Genomic DNA, 18,613 nt, shown 5'->3' with positions numbered 1-18,613 from the left:
TCATTTACTCAACAGTGTTTATGAAACATCTCCTATCTCTTTGATTCTGTAACCTGTGCTTAATTTTTCCTTGTGTTTATTTAACAATCTCACTAACCACCTGTTGCACACCAGGTACTAATAGGTGCAAGAATGTATAAAAAGGAATAAGTAGTCCACACCCTTCAAAAGTGCAGTCAGTGAGGACACAGATCAATGACTAAGTATAATGTCACATGGGAGGCATTAGCAGTGACTGTGGGGGCCCAGGGGGAGATGACTAATGCTGCCCAGTAAGTGGGGCAACGGTAGGTGACGAGGGGAGCCAGGGAGGCTTCTCTGAGAACTGAGTGTTGAAGGAAGAGCAGCAGGCAATCGGGCAAATCGGACGGGTTGGAGACGTCCCCAAAACAGGGACGAGAATACGCCAAAGTAAAGAGAGGAAGGCATGGTGGTCTGTAAAACAGATAATTCGATATGAATGAAATAAGGGGCGGTGGAAAAGGGCCTCAGATGATGACATATCTCCTATAATTTACTAAGAATAGCAAGCTTTATCCTTTTAGGGAATGCCCAAAAGATCCTAAATAAGGATTATCTGGATTACACGAGTGTTTTAGAAAGTCTCCTGTGAAGACTGGATTACAGAGGCCGGGTCATGGAAGGGAGGGGTGAGACTGAGGCAAAAAAAAAAACACCCCCAAAAACCCTCAGTTCTTATGGGAGAAAACAACATAAACTAAAGTGGTGGGCATGGTGAATTCTGGAGAGATTGTGGAAGCAGAAGCAAACAGACTTGGAGACGAGTTTGATGTGGGAAGGAAGGAAGAGGGCAGCGTCTAGGATTATACTCAGGTTTCTGTCTTGGGCAAGTGGGTTAGTGGTTGGTGAGAATAGCAAGCAACCCAGAAAGAGACCACAGAGGACCGGGAACACTCCTGCCCCCCAGCCTGGAAAACTGTAGCCATCTCTTGCACGCAACTACGCGCCCCTGAAGCTAAGTCACGCTAAACCGCGGGGCCCACTGGAGCTCCCCCTCTCTAACCGGGCTCCTCGGAGGTCATGGGATCAACGGGGTGCATCTCCGCAAAACAGTGACTAGACACAACAGGTGGGTGGGGAAGAAAAGTTACTTAACTGATGAGTTCATTTTAAAACAGTGCTTGTATTTTAAAACAGACGGCATAGAGAGTAAAATGCCTATTTCTCCCCTGAATTTAGAGGCAGATTTGAAAGACACTTCAAAGATTCTTCGAAGAAACCTCACAAAAGCTGAGAACCCTGAGGAGGTGAAGGTTTCCGGTTGTCAGAGTTCTCGCCACCTTTTGGGCTGGTGTCTTCAGTGACAATGTTCACGAAGGGCTGCCCTGTAACACGACCGAGTAAAACGGAAGGAGCACAGCTGCAGACACTTGGCGCTCCCATCCCCGTGTGCACACGTTAGGGCAGCGGCTCTCCGAGTGTGGTCTGTGGACCCCACGGTCCACAGGAAGTCTCAGATGAAAACATTGACATTAAAACATCATTCGCCCTTTTTCACTCTGTTGGCATTTGCAGCAATGACGCCGACAAAAAGGCGGGTAAAATGCTGATGCTTTAGCATGAATCAAGGTGGCCACACCAGATTGTCATAGTCTTCACCACCACGTACAGTAAACACACACACACAACAAAAACAGACAAAATAACCCGGCCGGTTTCACTCAATGTCTCTGAGGAAGCAGCAGTAAAAATTATTACTTTTATTAAAGACTGACCCTGGAGCAAACATCTTTTCCCTATTATATTATGTAATGAAATGTATGCATAAAGCACATTACTGGAATGTGACAGCTGTCTCAAGGAAAAGGACATGTATGATTGAGTTGGGACCTGACCTGGCCCCTTTTTTCATGAAATATCACTTTTAATTGGGAGAGTAACTGACAAACTATGGTCATTCAAATTTGGGCATCTGGCAGACCATTTCTTAGAAATGAATGAAGGCTGAAACTTTAAGGGGAAAAATGACAGTATTTGCAGCCAATGACAAAAGTCAAGCTTTCGAGCATGAATTAAACTTTGGAAAACCCATGTCCTACATTGTGAACTTGACAGCTTACCCACAGACACTTTTCAAATAAGATCAGTGTTGATGTTAATAATTTTTTACATTGTATAATGAAATATGTCAACATTTGGTAGAGCTACATAACTCGGTGAACCAATATATTTCAAGTGACCAGTGCTTGATGTTACATGCATGACGATCCACTTAAAGTCAAGATCGACCAGTAGATTTTAATGTAACAGAATACAAAAAGATCCTATTTTATATTACATCTAAACCATAAGAAGCTACCTCTTTTTTGAGTCTTGGTGCAGTGGCATAGAACCAAAGAACATCCATAATTATCTAAAAAGACTTGCATATCTTGGCGAAGCTGGATTTTCTTCATACACCGGCTCCAAAACAGGAAGTCACATCTGACTGAATGCAGCAGCAGGGATGAGAATCGAGTTGTCTTCTATTAAGTCAAACATTAAAGCAATTTGCAAAAATATAATGCCATTCTTCTCACTAAATGTTCTTGGAAAAGGTATATTTTTAATAAAGATATGCTATTTATAGTTAACACAAAATTGTTTATAATAATTATTTTAATAAAATATTTAATTTCTTAGTTATAATTGTTTATATGATATATATAGATAAAATGCATATATGCAAAAGCTCTTTGGAATCATCAATAACTATTAGGAGGTCCTAAGACCAAGATGTTTGAGACCCAGTGTTAGAGAATTTAACCTCAGACCAACTGTTCCTAACAGTAAAAAAAAAAGTGAGGGGGAGTGGGGGACAAACTACACACCCAACGTGGCACACTTCTACAGCCCAATACTGCAGAGCTGTGAAAATGGATGCACCATAGCTACATGCATCAGCACAGATAAACCTCACAAAGACAACAGTCGAATGAAAAACCCACGTGCAAAATGCATGCTGTATACCAGCATTTTTTATACATTTCAAAGACAAGCAAAACCAAATACGATAAAGCTATTGAGAAAAAGCAAAGGAAACAATAAACAAAATTTAAGAAAGTGGGAACAGGTAGCAGAAGAGTATGGAGAAGTTTGACTGTGTTGGAATTTGTTAGACTGGGCGGCACGTTTACAGACGTTGATTTTACTATTATGCTTCAGTAGATATGAATAACTGTTAGCTATATTATTGTTTGTAAATCACACACACTTTACAGCCTTCAAAGAGAGGCCCTGCAGAGGGGCTGGGCGTGGGGGCAAGCCCTGGTGAGGGGTCTGCAGCACCCGCCCCAGAGAAGGCCGCCCCTCCGGCAGGTCTCTCCCCCGGACACCTTCTGAGGTCGCATCCACTGCCACCCATCTGGTTTGGTTTTTCAACAGCCCTCCCTCCTTAAAAATCCCATGTCTCCCTCCATCCTCTATTTCCATTTTTATCACAATGAAACATGCTACCACATTTCACAGTTGATTTTGTGTAGTATCCAAACCACTAAATTTAGCAATCACAACACAGTTACAGTAGTACGTTGGTACTTGTCATTAATTCCTTCCCGAGCTCGTGACAGGTGCCAAAAGGGAGGAGTACCAAGGAAGCACCGGAGCAAGCACCCAGTGTTGAAACATCTTTTTCCCCATCAAAACTCAGCAAGTACAGGGTGTGACAAATTCTGAAGCCAATGAGTACCCAGGTATGACTGTAACCCCTTACCACCTGGGCCAGCTCCTACTATATCTTTCCTGCCTCCTATCCTTACACCACCAACATGGCCCCTCGGGTTCAATCCAGTTTCTTCTTAGTGTCTCCTGCACACTTGTGGTCTATGTGAACCACTTCTGGCTAATGCCATTTCTTCTGTTTGGAATGTTCTCCCCTCTCAAGACCTAAATCCATCACTTCCTTGCGATGTTTCAGGGTCACTCCTTTCCAAGAATCCTTTACCGATCACTCTTTTTTTAAAGATTTTATTTATTTATCTTTTAGAGAGGGGAGGGAGAGAGAAAGAGGGAGAGAGAGAAACATCAATGTGCAGTTGCTGGGTCATGGCCTGCAACCCAGGCATATACCCTGACTGGGAATCGAACCTGTGACACTTTGGTTCGCAGCCCGAGCTCAATCCACTGAGCTACGCCACCCAGGTTACCAATCACTCTTAACGCCAGGTTGCCTCGAACATTTACACATCTAGTTCCTATTACATTGCCTCACATCTGTTAGCCTATTGATTTGTACTTATCATCTGTGATTGTTTTGTGTCAACATATTTGAAAGGACAGCAGAGGCGGCACTCTACGTGTACAACTTCTGTGGGCCAGGTACACGCTCGAAAACTTTTCTCAACGGATGAGACCCAGTACAGTGACAACTGTCAGCCAGTCAAACCCTCACTGCCCTGCCGTGAAACCGTGGGTGTTGACATACACCATTACGCTCAAAAGGCTTTCAGTTTACACTATCGAAGTATGCTTTCCCCTGCTGAAGGAGCAGATTTCCCATTTTGTAATAACAAATCGAAGCAACATTTGCTTTAGAGAATTCCTCTTCATAATATTAAATGGCTTTAGAATTCAACACTTCTCCTCCCCAGCCCACCCCTCATTACTGGCAGTCCCTAGAAAATCGCCCTTGGCGGGTGGCTGAACCAGCTGCTTAAGTGAACACAAGGTCTGCTGTTTCATCTGGGGGCAGTTTTGCTTATTTGACAGGCCCTTGACTTGAGAACTCAAAGTTCCCTTCCCTATAACTTCAATGGCACGGGTCCTGTTCTCTGTTTTCTGCTCAGCATTCATAAAGCTATGACAGTGTTTTTCAAGCCAAATTTTAATTATTTGTTTCCATCTCTTCTTCCACCCACTTGTCTCAGAGCTCCTTGAGAGCAGAGACTGCGCTCTGTTCAGCTCTACAGATTCCCTACTTCCGGCACAGAAGCACTCAGTTACTGCTGCAAGAATGAATCGATAAATCAATGAATGAATCAGTGAATCAACCAAGTATCAACTATCAGACACCAGCTGAGAATTTAGAACAAATGACAACTGAGAGTGAGTTTACACCCCTTCCCACAACTTCGTATGTTTGAACACGGTCACCCTGCATGGTTTTTCTCCCCCTCACTCTTATGTTCAAATCCAACACTCCCAGAGGCCTCGATATTTAATTCCTCTTATGATGATTTCAAGAGCCCTCAACGTTCTAGCCACCTCCCTTCTGGTGAGAACTTTATCAATTTCCCCCTTTAAATCAGGACATGCAAGCTGAGATTCGATATTACACAGCCGATCTAGTCAGTTTACAAGTCCAATGTCACCACCGTTGTTCTGAATTTAGTACCTAAATGAACTCGGCTAAAATACACCCGTTCTTCAAACAAAAGCTGGATTTTAAACGTGGCTTGATGATGAATGGTGCTCTGGGGTATTTCCCATTTTACTCTAAGTAGTCCCCCACAGCTTTCGTTATTTACACTGGACAGGCAATATAGAGTTTTAAAAATAAACGAATAAACAGTATCTGATTTCTACAGTGTCAGCCTTATGAAGTACATTTAACTCATATTTTAAATACTTGTATTTGTTTATTTTCTTTTGTACGTATTTCCTCGCTTTCGAACAAGCATGCCAGCCGTTGTTGGTGTACAGCACTTCTAACTACGATCAAGTAGTCTGGCCAACCCAAACCCTACTTCTAGACTATGAAATTTTTCTCTTCCTATAAATGTCAGAAAGCAGCTCACTATAATTTGATTTCCCTCTTTCTTAAGGTCAGATTAAAACCCAGTGAGTTATTATTTGAGGTCTGCTTTCCCCTCGAAGGGAGAAATCATAATGCACATTTCAGAAACATTTCCTAAAGCATCGGGTGTCCCACCCTGTGTTTCCTCCCAAATGCAGCTGTGCTGCACGATCTCGAGAGGACTGATGGGTGAACAAGCAGGACCAAACAGGACCCGCTCAGAAAACAACACACAATTCTAAGCCATTAGCAAAGGCAGTGTTCTCCACATGGAGCACGTAATTGAGACCCCAGACAGCGTCACTGCATGTGCCTCTATTCTGTTACCTCCCACTTAGTCCAAAGTCAAAATCAGTCTTTGAGAAAGAAATATTATTGGTGACACAAGTGAGTCACAGAGCAATGAGCTCCACCAGCACCTAAGGGTTCGAGAGGAGGTGTGGCTGGGAAAGCATGTCCTTCAGCTTGCTGGACCCCGTGAAGACTTCTCAGCCCTCAGAGATGCAATGGGCCTCAGGAGACCAGGAGATGGTCCATCCAGTCCTTGACAGTGCTGACACTGGTGACCACGAGCTCCTTCCTTCTCTCCGTGGCTCAGTTTTTAATTCTATCCAGTTGGCTAGAGGAACCTCTCCCTGTCTGCCTCACAGACAAACAGTATCAGTGAAAATGCTTTGTGGACAATGAAGCCTAATATAAATACAAAACGTGGTTAACGTATTATTACCCATTTTACAAGATGATGCGACATAAGCACAGAGAGGTTAAATGACTCAGCCAAAGTCATAAAGCTGGAGGGAAACCCTGATGTCCGTGGCGGGAGAGAGGGACAGACGAGACTGGAGGCTGTGTCTCCTGCCTACTGCAGGTCCTTCCCTGAGCCTCTGGTTTCCAACCTGGAAGAGCTGGACTCCATTGCTCAGGTCCACGAGCCGTTTCTAGGATTCTAAGAGCCTAACAAATTATTGTCAATGAACTACCCAAGTTCAACCTCACGTCTTTATTTCTGGCTGAAAATGGCATCAACCCATTGGTCGGGGTCTGGAGGTCCTCAACCCTGAGTATCCTCCACTAGGATCACTCTAGGGAGCTTTCTAAGATTGCCCATGCCCAGGCTCTGCTCTGGACACTTAACCTTAAATCCCTTAAAACCAGGGGTGTTTGCATTTGTTATTTTTTAATATTTTGATTTCTGGGTTTTTTCTTAATCCTCACCAAAGGATATGTTTATTGATTTTAGACAGAGGAAACGGAGAGAAAGAGAGAGAAACATCTATGCGAGAAACATCAGTCGGTTGCCTCCCGTACGTGCCACCTTTTGATGCACGGGACGATGCTGCAGCCCACTGAGCCACCCGGCCAGGGCTCTACGATTCGTTTTTATATGTTATTGCTTCCAATGCTTCGAACTATGGGAAACCTGCGACAGACACATTTTCATAATAACTTTACATAGAGCATTGCACAAGAATGTGTTCGCATTTCTTTAAATCTTCCAGGTGACTCGCCGTCAGGGCTGAGAACCACTGGGGTTTGGCTGACGGTCATCAGAAACTGATAGGAAACACTCTCTGTCTGCGATTAATCACACCGTGCCATTAAAGCAATGCTAGTGGGACCCTTAGTTGAAATGAACGCACACCTCACGGATAGCCATGCGATGGGCATTTTCTGTGCACAGACTATGTGCCTGCCAGGCATTAATCGAAATATAAATATCTTTATGGATGAAATCACTTGGTTGCCACACAACCCGCAATGCTTCCCCATTGTACAGATGAGAAGCAGCCGGTGAATGCAGTAACTTGCCAAGGTCACGGCTAGACTGTGGCGCAGCCAGGACGTATAACTAACTCAGGCATCTGGTGCCAGGCTCTCAATCCCTACCCTGCCTGCGGATGCTGCCACAGAATGCGGTTTACACCGCCTCAGCCCTGGCGATGAATTAAAAGACCACAGAATACCGAGGAACGCGGCACAGCCTGTGATCCGAAGGCCTGCGGAGGCCGAAGGGACGCCGCGCGAGGGAGGCGGGCAGGTGTGCGTGCAGACGGGGCCGCAGCGGCGGAGTGGCAGGATCGGCGGCAGACTGACGAGCACATGCCCGGAGAGGGAAGACAGCCGCCGCCGCCGCCGGCAGCAGATTGCTGCCATGTGGGGAGGTGGGCCCAGGGCTGCGGGCTCTTCCAAGTTTTCAAAAGAAGCTAAAAATTTTGATTTGATGTGAAACCACCCATTTCCAAATGTTGTCTTGGGTTTTTCAACATACTGTGGGGGGCAAAATCCGTCCCTAGGCTACTAGCTCGTGACTGCGGATGGGATCCGCTTCACGGACACAACGCGCGCGCACATGGCTCCCGACCCTCCATCCACCATCCGCCAAACGTGTTCTCCTGGGCCGGTGTCCTGCGGTCTAGAAACAGCTCGCCCTGCCTTTTTTTCCTTTCACGCAAAATTTCAACTATTGTCTATGTAACACAGGGGAAAAAACAATATAAACTTCCCCTGGGTGATTTTAATCACTGGACTAACTGCTGAATGAATGAATAAGTAAACATTTATTAAACACCTCTTCTTTCATTTGAATCTCACTGTACGTCTGTGAACATGGATTTACTATCCCCACTTCACAGGAAAACCCAGTCATAACTCACATGGTTATTACACTATTTAGGCGTGATTCAGGTCAAACCGTATGCACAGAGGAACACGTTCCCACAGTAAATGTCTAATGTAACACTGCTGGCCTGTGAAGCTAGCAGCAGGCAAGCCCTGTTATAAACAGCCTTATAAAAGAATTTTACCATATTACATTATTCCTCACCGCTCTAATTAAATAATTAAAAAAATTAAAAACACAGAATCACCAAAAAGTTCTGAGTCAGACATTCCTGTAGTCTAATCACAATCTAGGCAAATGGAAACCTATTTCATACACTTAATAATAGCTCATTCTTCTTGAGCTCTTTCAGTGCAGCAGGCACTAATTAGGCATGGCTCGTGTGTGTACATAATATGGATATTTATGTGCGCATTCAATTAATCCTTACAATGACCCTGTGATACAGGAGGAACTGCTATCGCTGTTGGAAGATGAGGAACGCCGAGGACAGGAAAGTTAAGCCATTTGCCCAAGGTCACACAGCGAGTTAGCGGCGGAGCTGGGATCTGAACGGCCTGTCCCCTTGGCCACTACACTATGAGCTCAGCTTGTGCATCTCTGTTTTTGCTTAAGTTGGACCATGGACAGTGGACACAGTGAAGAGAGGGCAAAGTCATGTGATGTTTTCTCCCTCTCTCATAGCAAAACCAGCAAAGCTTCTCAAAGGACACCGCCAGGTGACCCGGGACACTAGCACTATCTACTGTAGAAAAAAAATTCATCCCCTTCCACAGGGACCTGTTTTAAACGCTCCGAGAGGCAGAGCGCTGCTGATCACGGAAGTCCATTTTCCCCTGGCCTTCTCTCGGTCCAGCTTCTTCAGAGCCTGCAAACCCGTTCACCCTGAGATCGCATCTCTCTCTCTCTCTCTCTCACCCCTTGTCTTTCTTCCTTCACGCCACACTTCTGGTGGGTTCTGATCCCTTTTCTGACTCACGTACAGTTACCAGAAAGAGAGATAGGTATTATTTTTCAGGGTCAGCTTTTTCAGGTCCGAGCCTCAGGGAAGGTCTATGCACGTCCTCCTTGCTGGTAGGTTAACACTTGGCTGAATTCGGACTTTCTTAAAAAACTGAGGCAAAGAGTCCCTATGCCCTGGTCATTAAAGAATTCCAGACACAGAACTTCAGTGGTGGAGCTTGTTGTTTCATAAGAAGAGAATGGACGGCTGGAAACAATACCCTTTTTAGGCACACAGAATCTGTTGCCTTTAATATGACCCTGGGTTGGTCTGTGAAAGGCAGAGTTGCTAAAGACCACATGCTGATCTCACATGGTGGGCGTGTATCACTGTACACTTTATAAAATTAGCTACAGTGCGGCCCCTGTGTGCATGTGTGCATGTGTCTGTGTGTGCATGCAGCGAAGCTGGCTTTCATAAAATAAACAGCAATATGCACCCATGCGGCTAAAGATTCATATCAAGCCAAAGTCTGATTTTAATTTATGAAACCACCTTGTAACGACAGCAATTCTATCCCAAGGTAGGTCCTCGGGGAATGACAGGAGACATCTGAGAGGCCCCTGCTTCAGCACCTAGTCACACACTATTCTCTAATGCCACAAAAATGTAATTTACAGACAGAGGATAGAAATACAAAACTTGCTCCCAAACAGAAGGGGGACAGCAGCTGGACACTCCAGCCCATCAAATGTGCTTAGCTATTTCTAAGGCTTGTGCTTTGTACCTTAGCTTCTTATGAACACGACAAAAGGCATTGCAGCTACCACAAACCATAAAGTATTTGTATACTTGGCCCTCGATGGTGTGAGTTACTGGGCTACACCTAGCAAAGGAGGAAACAGAAAAGAATGCCTCCAAACAGGACCCAGCGACATGTATCCTTACCATGACCAGGCCTGATGTGGATTTTTTTTCCAGTAAAACTCAAAATCTATTCTTTCACCACAAGCCTATGGTCTTGTACAACCTTATGCTACAAAAAGCCTTTAACTCTCCCCAAAGTCCTATTTTGTAGGTCACACTCTCATTATCTTGTTCTGTGATCAGTCTGACTGAATTATAGAAAATGACTAATCCACCATTCAGAATGGAGCAAGAGATCAGCTCCAGCCTGTTGTCTGTGTTTCTGTCCTGCTAACCTACTACACCAGCAGAGGTTTTAAAATAGTGAAGGGACAAGGCAACTTCAACAGGGTGAAGGGTGCACTGGATTACTCCCTGCTCAGGACTAAGCTGTGCTTTCTTTAGCTTTCACCATGCATTACCGACTTGTCACAGAAACCACGGGAGCTTTGCACAGGGGGCTCCACCATCATTCCCTTCCCACCTTGTCATCGTTGAGTGCCAAGACACCACTTTGCATATAAATGACCCGAGTCAGTGGTCCTGGATGAGTTTTTCTCCTTGGTGCAACTAACCTCATTCAGACACCATCTGAACCCAAACCACTGGGATTAGTAAAGAAGGTAGTTAGCAACCCAGCAGGGCATTGTACATTTCTAATCCAATCCTTCTTACAAGGACGTGTTGATATTCATCGGACTTCTTGTATTTTAAACCAACTTTTGACCCCAGGAGAAGCCTGCCTGGTCACTCCCCCAACCCAACACCATCCCTCGGGTGTTTCCACGGCCTCTGTCCGTCTGAACTTTATAAGCCTCCCGAGACAGAGGTTTTCCACACCTCTCTTGGAACTCTCCTGACAGAGGCCATTCAAAGACTCTGAAACTCCAAATGCACAGCGAGCTGCAACCCTGGCCAGAAGCTGTCCAGTTTCCATCGCTCCGGCATGATTTAGTAACACTCTGTGCAGCGGGCTCGTCAACGCCCCGCAGCCGCGTCATCCCCGGGGCGCGATGGCGGCACGCAGATAAATTAAAAATCAATTTTTTTATTAGAAACTATTTTGAAGCATTAGAAGGAATGTGATTCTGAGCTATCTTTCTTATTTTAACAGGAAAGCTCGGTGGACCCTACTTACTGTATTAGGAATATATGGATTTCTTTTTAGCAGAACAAATAGCCGTTACTGCCCAGTATCGCCCTGGCCTGCTACGGGGGAGCTCGGAATCATTAGCTCTGGCTGACAGGAGCGGTGAAATATTTGACTGCTCCAGACTCAAAAATTTTCCCTGTGGTTCCTGTCGGAGTCAGGAGGTATGGCCTCGACACGGAAAAAAATTTATGGTAAGTAGAGAAAAGAGGTTCTCTCCCTTTCTCTTCCAGAAGACACAAAAGAGACTCCTCAAATAGAAAAATAAGGGATCCAGTTGCAGGTTGGGCATTTTGCTCTCCAATTTTACTAGAAAGCAAAAGAGAATTTTTAAAGTTTTGTTAATGAAGAGCACAATAACTGTTCCGGTCTTGACCCACAACTGAGTAAACAATGAAAACACTAGAGTAACAAAACAACTGTTTCATTGACTTTTCCTTCGTGGGGCCCCCCGAGAACAGGCATCAGGCAGATTTCCAATGGTGGATATAATAGGATCTAAACTCATACATGGTGCTAGGAAGTTGAAGCCAACGAGGAAAACTTAAACAAAAGTGTGGATGGCACCAATGCAACGAGGATTTACAGATGCATGGATTACAGACTTAAGAAAAAGCCTTTCCTCACCCTTCCCCTCTTCAGTTTGTGATTTCCAGTGTAATAATGTTCATAAAGCACTGAGCGCCAGGCCTGGGCAACGGTCATGGACACTATCAGTTTCCCTGTCTTCCTCTTTCTTACGCTGACATTTTTAAGCTGTGCAGCTTGGAATTCTGCTAAAGATAAGCACATGGTATAGCTCCAAGGACCTCTAGGATATTTTCTGGACATGGTGCTGGACCTTGTTCATGGAAAGAACTTTGTGGTAAAAGTGCCATCAAGAGCGGCAGACTCACGGTTAAATCCCAAAATGACAATGATTGCTCTAGGCCAAGAAATAAAGGCTTTTTAAAGCCACTTCTCAAAAATAATTTAGGTTTAACAACCTCTGTTGGGGTCACCTCCGAAAGCTAGCATAGAACTTCTTTTTGATTTGTAGCCAGTAGGATCACCATTCAACTCTATAGGGCAGGGCATTTTTTTTTCTGCATATGTATGAGGCCCATATCACACACACACACACACACAAAGCTAGTATAGAGCTTCTTTTTGATTTGTAGCCAGCAGGATCACCATTCAACTCTACAGAACGGGCCATTTTTTTTCCTGCATATGTTTAAGGCACATATTAACACACACACACACACACACACTTCAGAAGCCCAGGAGGAAATGACTGTGTAGCATTTTAAATCAGAAATCTAACCCTTAGGTTAGTAGTGTCAGGTTAAAGGCTCACCCATCCCCAAAGCTAATTCAGTTCTGAACAGTCCCATGGGTGTCTAGTTGAACAGAAGGAGCTAGGAAACCTTAGCAGGCCGAAGCCCAGCCTGGGGAATTGCTGGGACTCGGTGCCAGGGGCCGAGGCTCACCCCAGACTTGGTATCAGATAATACCAAGTGCTAGTCTGGATTTCCAGGACTAATCTACCCGAGGGTGGAACTTCCAGGTTCCCTGGTGTCTGCGCTGCAGAGTGGGAGGTACAGTCACACAGTTCCTGGCCAGTGTGGATTTAGTAAAATAGGAAAACAGATTCAACACACATAAAGAGTCCATTACTAGCAACTGTTTCTGGGAGGTGCAGAGACAAGGTGGCAGACACAGGACAAAGTGGAAAACATTCCAAATTTTCTATAGATAGTTTTCACAAGTTTTTTTCTTTTTTCTTTTGTATTCCAACTTGAACTTCTTAAATGTGTGTTTATAGTTCTCTAGATTCTTCAAACCTTATATCAACAGTGGCTTTTAACCATTTTTGTATTTCTTCAGAAGGGTTCTTGGGTTTCAAAAGCAATTTTCCCTACCTCATTCTCCCTTGGAACCTCCCCCACCCTCCAAATTACACACATCATTCCTTTTAGGGTCAAATTTTAAATCAGCCCCGGATAAGTTCGTCAGGCCCTGGGATGACTTCTATCAGGGCAACTTTAATCTCCAGACTGACTAAATTTTAACTCTGATACAGAAGTGTTCTCCAGGAAAAGAAAACTCCTTCCACGTGTAAATAAACAATAAAGAATTTGGCATTAAAACTGGGACTTAAGACTACAATTATTTTCTACATTAAATACCAATTAACACTATTTACCAAAGTCAGTATTTGTTACGTTTGCACACACTGCAAGTTTCTTCAAGACTCACTCAGCACTTAGCAAGCCTTGGGTTACAGTTTGAATTGCAAAATACACCATTTGCCCAGAAATTGCTCTTAGTCCCAATGAAACTGCTTATAAAACATGTGTAAACCATGCTTCGAACAGGCAGCACACATCCACAAAAAATCCATTCAATGGAAAGGTAAGTGAAAAAGCTTCTCAAATTGGGCTTCCCTTTAAAAACTGTAGGAGCATTTACAGTGTTTCCAAAGGTAATTGCTTCTTCAGTAAAAGTGGCTTTCTGTTACTAAAAGAGACAGTTGTGTGTGTGTGTGTGTGTGTGTGTGTGTGTGAGCGTTTAAGTGAGTGCATAACAGTATTCAATTAGAGGACAGGGTGGGAGAGCCCACTCTCAAAATATAACTTAATCACCAGGCACCAGCGCGCAGAGGTCCACTAAGCACATGAGCTAAAATGGAGCCTGAATTTCCTCTCAGACGGAGAGGGTAGTCGCACGAGGTCAGGGTCAAGGTCACCAGCAGGGCAGGCTGCAGCTGCCCGACAGCGCTGTACACAACGGAGGGAAGGCAGTCCATCTCCGTCAACGCCGAAACAGATAAATCCCTTCTCCTCTCCTACCCTGCCTCTAACCCCGCCAACATTTTTTTTTAAGCAGGGGGAAACGAGAAGAAAGGAAAATGACCAAATAACCTCACCGCCCTGGTTTTTCGCACACAAGCTCATCAGCTCCCAAAGTTGCCATCTAAGGGCAAGTTCGCAGAGAACACTAAAGCCCATTTTGTCCGAGCAGGGCAAGCCTCCCCCTAACCCCGCCGGGAGTCCTGCCTCCTCTCCCTCTCCGCCCCCGCCAAGCACCCCCGAAAAGAGCTGGGAGCCGTGGCTGGCCGGCCTTGTGCACGCACACACTCTGCCACCAACTGCTGCGAGTTTTCTGTGAATCGCAGCGCGGAGCCTCCCAACTCGCCCTCCCCGACTCCACCGCCTTCTCTTTCCTCGCACAAAATTTCCCTACACACGCAGCCGCCTGTGAGTGATTTTATGTGCATATATATTACATATGTGATATTATCCTCAGAACCTCTAGCGGGCAGGCGAAGAAAGGACTGCACAGGGGCATTTTTTTTTTTTTAAAGGAAGGGGAAAAAAAGCATAACCCAAGCTCTGTGCGTCGACTCCTGCGTACCGGGAAGGGGAAAGAAGGAGGAATGTTTGCGGAGAGGGCTGCCTGCAAGTGCCCTTGCTCGCCACTTTGGCCGCGGCCCGGGTGACACGGAGCAGCGGGGGCACCCGGCCCGAGCCACACGCGCCCCCTGCCCGTCCCCTGGGCAGGCACTGCCACGGATATTTCGCGAGGGGGAGATCGATCGCGCTGCCTGTCTGCAGCGGAAACGCACACGCTCACACACAACCGGAGCCCGAGACACCATAACCTTAACCCTTCCCCCACCCTCCGTGAACTTCAGGTGACCGACCACGTCGGCCTGACACCCGGGCGGGCGGGCGCTCCGTCTCTGCTCCCGCCCCCAGCCCGGGTTTTGCAGGATCGGGCTCCAAGTAGCGCCAAACCGCCGGGAGAGGGGAGCAGTGCGGGGGGAGAGAAGAGAAATTGACCCTCAGTCTCCCCCGACCCCTCCCTCCGGCGCCTCCGGCGTCCCCTCCTCCCCGTCACCCCGCCCCACGCCTGCTCCCCTGCCCCCTCCTCCCTGCATTCAAGGAGCCGGGCGGCCCCGGGGGATATTTTTAGTCGCTTCTTTCTCCTTCACTTTTAGCTTTAACAGCATCTCAGAACACTCAAAGCGGAGAAGGATGGGGGGTGGGGGGCGGCTGGAGAAGGAGTGGGGGAAAAGTTAGGAGTCTCGCAAAGAAAAGCCGTAGAGAGGGCCGAGAGGGACCGGGGGTGCGGGTGGAGGAGGGGAAGGGGACCGGGCCGTGCCGGCGGGTGTGAGTCTCCAGTTGGTGTGTATGGCTGCAGTCGGGGAGGGCTGTGATGCACTTTAGTCCTGGACTCTGCTCAGCTCTCCGGGAAGGGGGGTCTGAGCGCCCGAGTCTCGCCCGGCTCCGTCTGCTCCGACTGACCCCGCATTTTATTGCGGCCAGGAGCCCTGCTCCTCCCTCCCCTCAGCTCTGCAGGGACCTCGCGCGCCGCGAGCCGCCCTGCCTCCTGCCTCCGCCTCGGCGCAGCTCCCGCACCCCACATCCGCCCGCCGCTGCCCGGCCTCGCCCCCCGCCCGGCCGCCCCGCGCCCCGGCGCGCCCCCTCGCCCCGGCGCAGTGGGACCAGCCGCCCCGCGGCGCGTGTGTACCGTGTGTTTGTGTGCGGTGCCCCCACACCCTCCCTAGCCGCTCCCGCCTCGCCCGCCCCCGACTCCCCTCCTCCGCCGCCGCCTCCTCCACCTCCGCCTCCTCCTGCTCCTGCCCCAGCCGCCGCCGCCGCTGCCGCTGGCGGCTCCAGGGCCGACCAACCCCGGCGCAACCTTTTAGCCGGAGACGGACCTCTCCCTGGATCCTGTACTCGGCGGGCGGCCGCGCGCCCTCGCCCCGGCACCCCCAAACGCCATGTCACGGCCCCCGGGCCTCCGCGCGCGCCCCGATCCCCGCACCCTCAGGCTCTGGGATCCACAAGGAAAAAATTTTTTTAAAGATTCCAACCTCTCCCACCTCCCCCCAACCCCCGATTTAGGAGAGGAAAAAAAAAAACGGCATCCACACTATTCCCCTCCTCCCTCCTCTTGCCCCCTCCCCCAGCAAATCGGAGTGAGGAGGGGGAGGGGGAAGGAAAGGGGGGAAAAGCTCGATCTCAAGGAAAAAAAAAGAGGGGGGCTGAGAGAAAGAAAGAAAAAGAGAGAGAGAGAATAGAAAGGGCACGGGGCTGATCATCACCAACATGGCTGCCTCAGCATAGACCTAAACGAGGAGTAACCCGGGCTGTGTCTTTGTCAGTTTCACCTCTGTAACCCTAAACTAATGCAGAAAACAACGGAGGAGGCTGCGGAGGGGAAAGAGGAGAGGGAGGGCGAGAAAATGGCACGAGAAGAGGTGGAGAAGGGATGACTTACGTGAGGGAAGGCGCTTGGGCTGCTCCTGCTTCCTCCTGGGCATTTTCCCCCTTTTCTCACATTCTCCTCCTTGGTTAATGTGAGATCAAATAAACCCCCGTGGGGGCAGAGAGGCAGACACTGGCAGGAGCGGGGAGGTAGTTGGGGGGCGGGCGGGCGGGCAGGGGGAAACCCCTTCTCTCCGGTGTGTACAATGGGTTGAAGCTTGTTTCCTGGAGCCAGAAGAGGGGTTTTCTTCTTTTCTTTCCTTTCTTTTTTTTTCCTTTTTTTTTTTTTAATTTTTTGGTCGTGCACCTGGCTTGTCCCCCGAGCGTAATATTCTTCAATGGAAACGGATCTAATAGGTGTGAGTGTGTGTGTGTCCTGTGCTCGCGTGTGTGATGGGAGGTATAAATAAATGAGCGCCGGTGCCGCGGTGTCTATGGCCGCGCTCTGTGTCTCCGAGCCCCTAACACTAATGTCGGGATCAAAGGGCAGCGGCGGCGGCAGCACAGCTCACAGCTCGTTCTCTCGCTCGCTCTCTCTCTCGCTCGCTCTCTCTCCTCTCGCGCTCTCTCTCTGTCACACACACACTCACACACACACACGGAGGCACAGACTGAGGGAAAGAGCGAGAGCTAGACACACACACACACACGCGCGCGCACACACACACACACACACACACACACACAGCAAAGAGGAAGGTGCCCTAAGGCTCCCAGGGCGGACGCAGCCAGGGATTTGCAACCGCTCCGCGTGGAGAGAATGGGGGGCGCGCGTGTGGGGGTGGGATGGAGTTCTTCGAATTTATCCCGCTATTCGCCAAATCGAGGGTGGGGGGGAAAGTTTTTCTCACTCTTGAAACAGCGATTACTTCATTATTCCCACTGATTTTTCAAAAGGAAATAGATTTGCCTCTTCACTTTCTTTTGTTTATTAAACTACATGTTCTTCGGTATAAAATCCTTCGGGGTGTTGTCCCTAAAAGAAGGACTCTCTTACCCCATCACCTTAAGCGTGTGGAGGTTACAGCCTCCCACACATTCTTTCCAAAACATTTCCAGTAAAAATAATTAAAAAAAAATAAAAAAAGATAACATATGGTGACATCAATAATTAGGTTGATGGAGTCAGTGCCCAGTTTTGGAGTGTCCAGTGGAGTTAAAACTGAAAAATGCCGCCTAAATGAAAATTACAGCTTCTTGACAAAGGGGGGAAAATAAGATTAGGTCACCCCTGATGGCTGATTTAACTGCTACACGATACTCCTGCAGTGCACACAGCAATCTCCACTCCTGAAATTTACTTTTTTCCCCTGTTCTCATTCAGGTAGAGGAAGCTCACACGGAAGCAATTCCAGCTTGCATTATGAGCCCAATATAGCAGTTTTCATTAACTGATACATACTTCCATTACTTTACAAATCACACCTCTTTCTTCAAAGAGAGATATAAAGGGGGAAAACAGAAAAGGACCCGTCTCACTCCAGCACAAAAGGTACTTGGTGAAAGAGGACTGTTCCCTTTGTGACTTGGAGTCATTGGGACAAAAGTTCACTTGGAGGTTGTTAATTATTTAAACTCCAAAACCTGCTGCTATCATCGAAGGAAAAATGGCCCGAAGAAGAGTTGTTTCATAAAACTCTCTTTGTACGAGGAAACTTTGAACTTAAGCAGAATACATTATATGTCATGAGTCAGATGTAGCTAAAAAAAATTAAAAAGGTGCATTATTTAAGTACATCTTCTCTTTTTAGCTTTTTCAAAAACTCTGACTCATCACCTTATTATGTTAAATATTTTCTCACCAATTTTAAAATAGACTTTTTCATCAAAGAAGGTGGAGGCACGGCGAAGGCACAAAGCATTGACATGACACTTCCAGGCTTACGTGGATGGGTACCGATGCCTCTTGGAGTTCTGGCTTAATTCTCATCATTCAAGTGGTGGCAAAGACAGCCACGGGGGTTAAATCCCTATGCATCCTTAAAAAAAACAAACAAATCTT

The 18,613-nt window shown here is 47.1% G+C and overlaps 1 protein-coding gene across 4 annotated transcripts in view; it reads right to left on the bottom strand.

Moving 5' to 3' along the window:
• The window catches only part of ZNF827 (zinc finger protein 827), a 157,080-nt gene extending 139,902 nt beyond the window's left edge, over positions 1-17,178 (bottom strand). For all 4 annotated transcript variants that reach the window (XM_045831389.1, XM_045831390.1, XM_045831391.1 and 1 more), the window contains exon 1: positions 16,625-17,178. In XM_045831389.1, the coding sequence (XP_045687345.1) occupies positions 16,625-16,667 (43 nt within the window). In that variant the 5' untranslated portion in view covers positions 16,668-17,178. The remainder of the gene's footprint in view (positions 1-16,624) is intronic.
• Positions 17,179-18,613: the final 1,435 nt, after the last annotated feature.

This window comes from Phyllostomus hastatus, unplaced genomic scaffold (genome assembly GCF_019186645.2).
Source record: "Phyllostomus hastatus isolate PE091 unplaced genomic scaffold, TTU_PhHast_1.1 phas_contig_159, whole genome shotgun sequence".
Lineage (NCBI taxonomy): Eukaryota > Metazoa > Chordata > Mammalia > Chiroptera > Phyllostomidae > Phyllostomus > Phyllostomus hastatus.
This window is presented reverse-complemented; position numbering and strand designations above follow the sequence as displayed.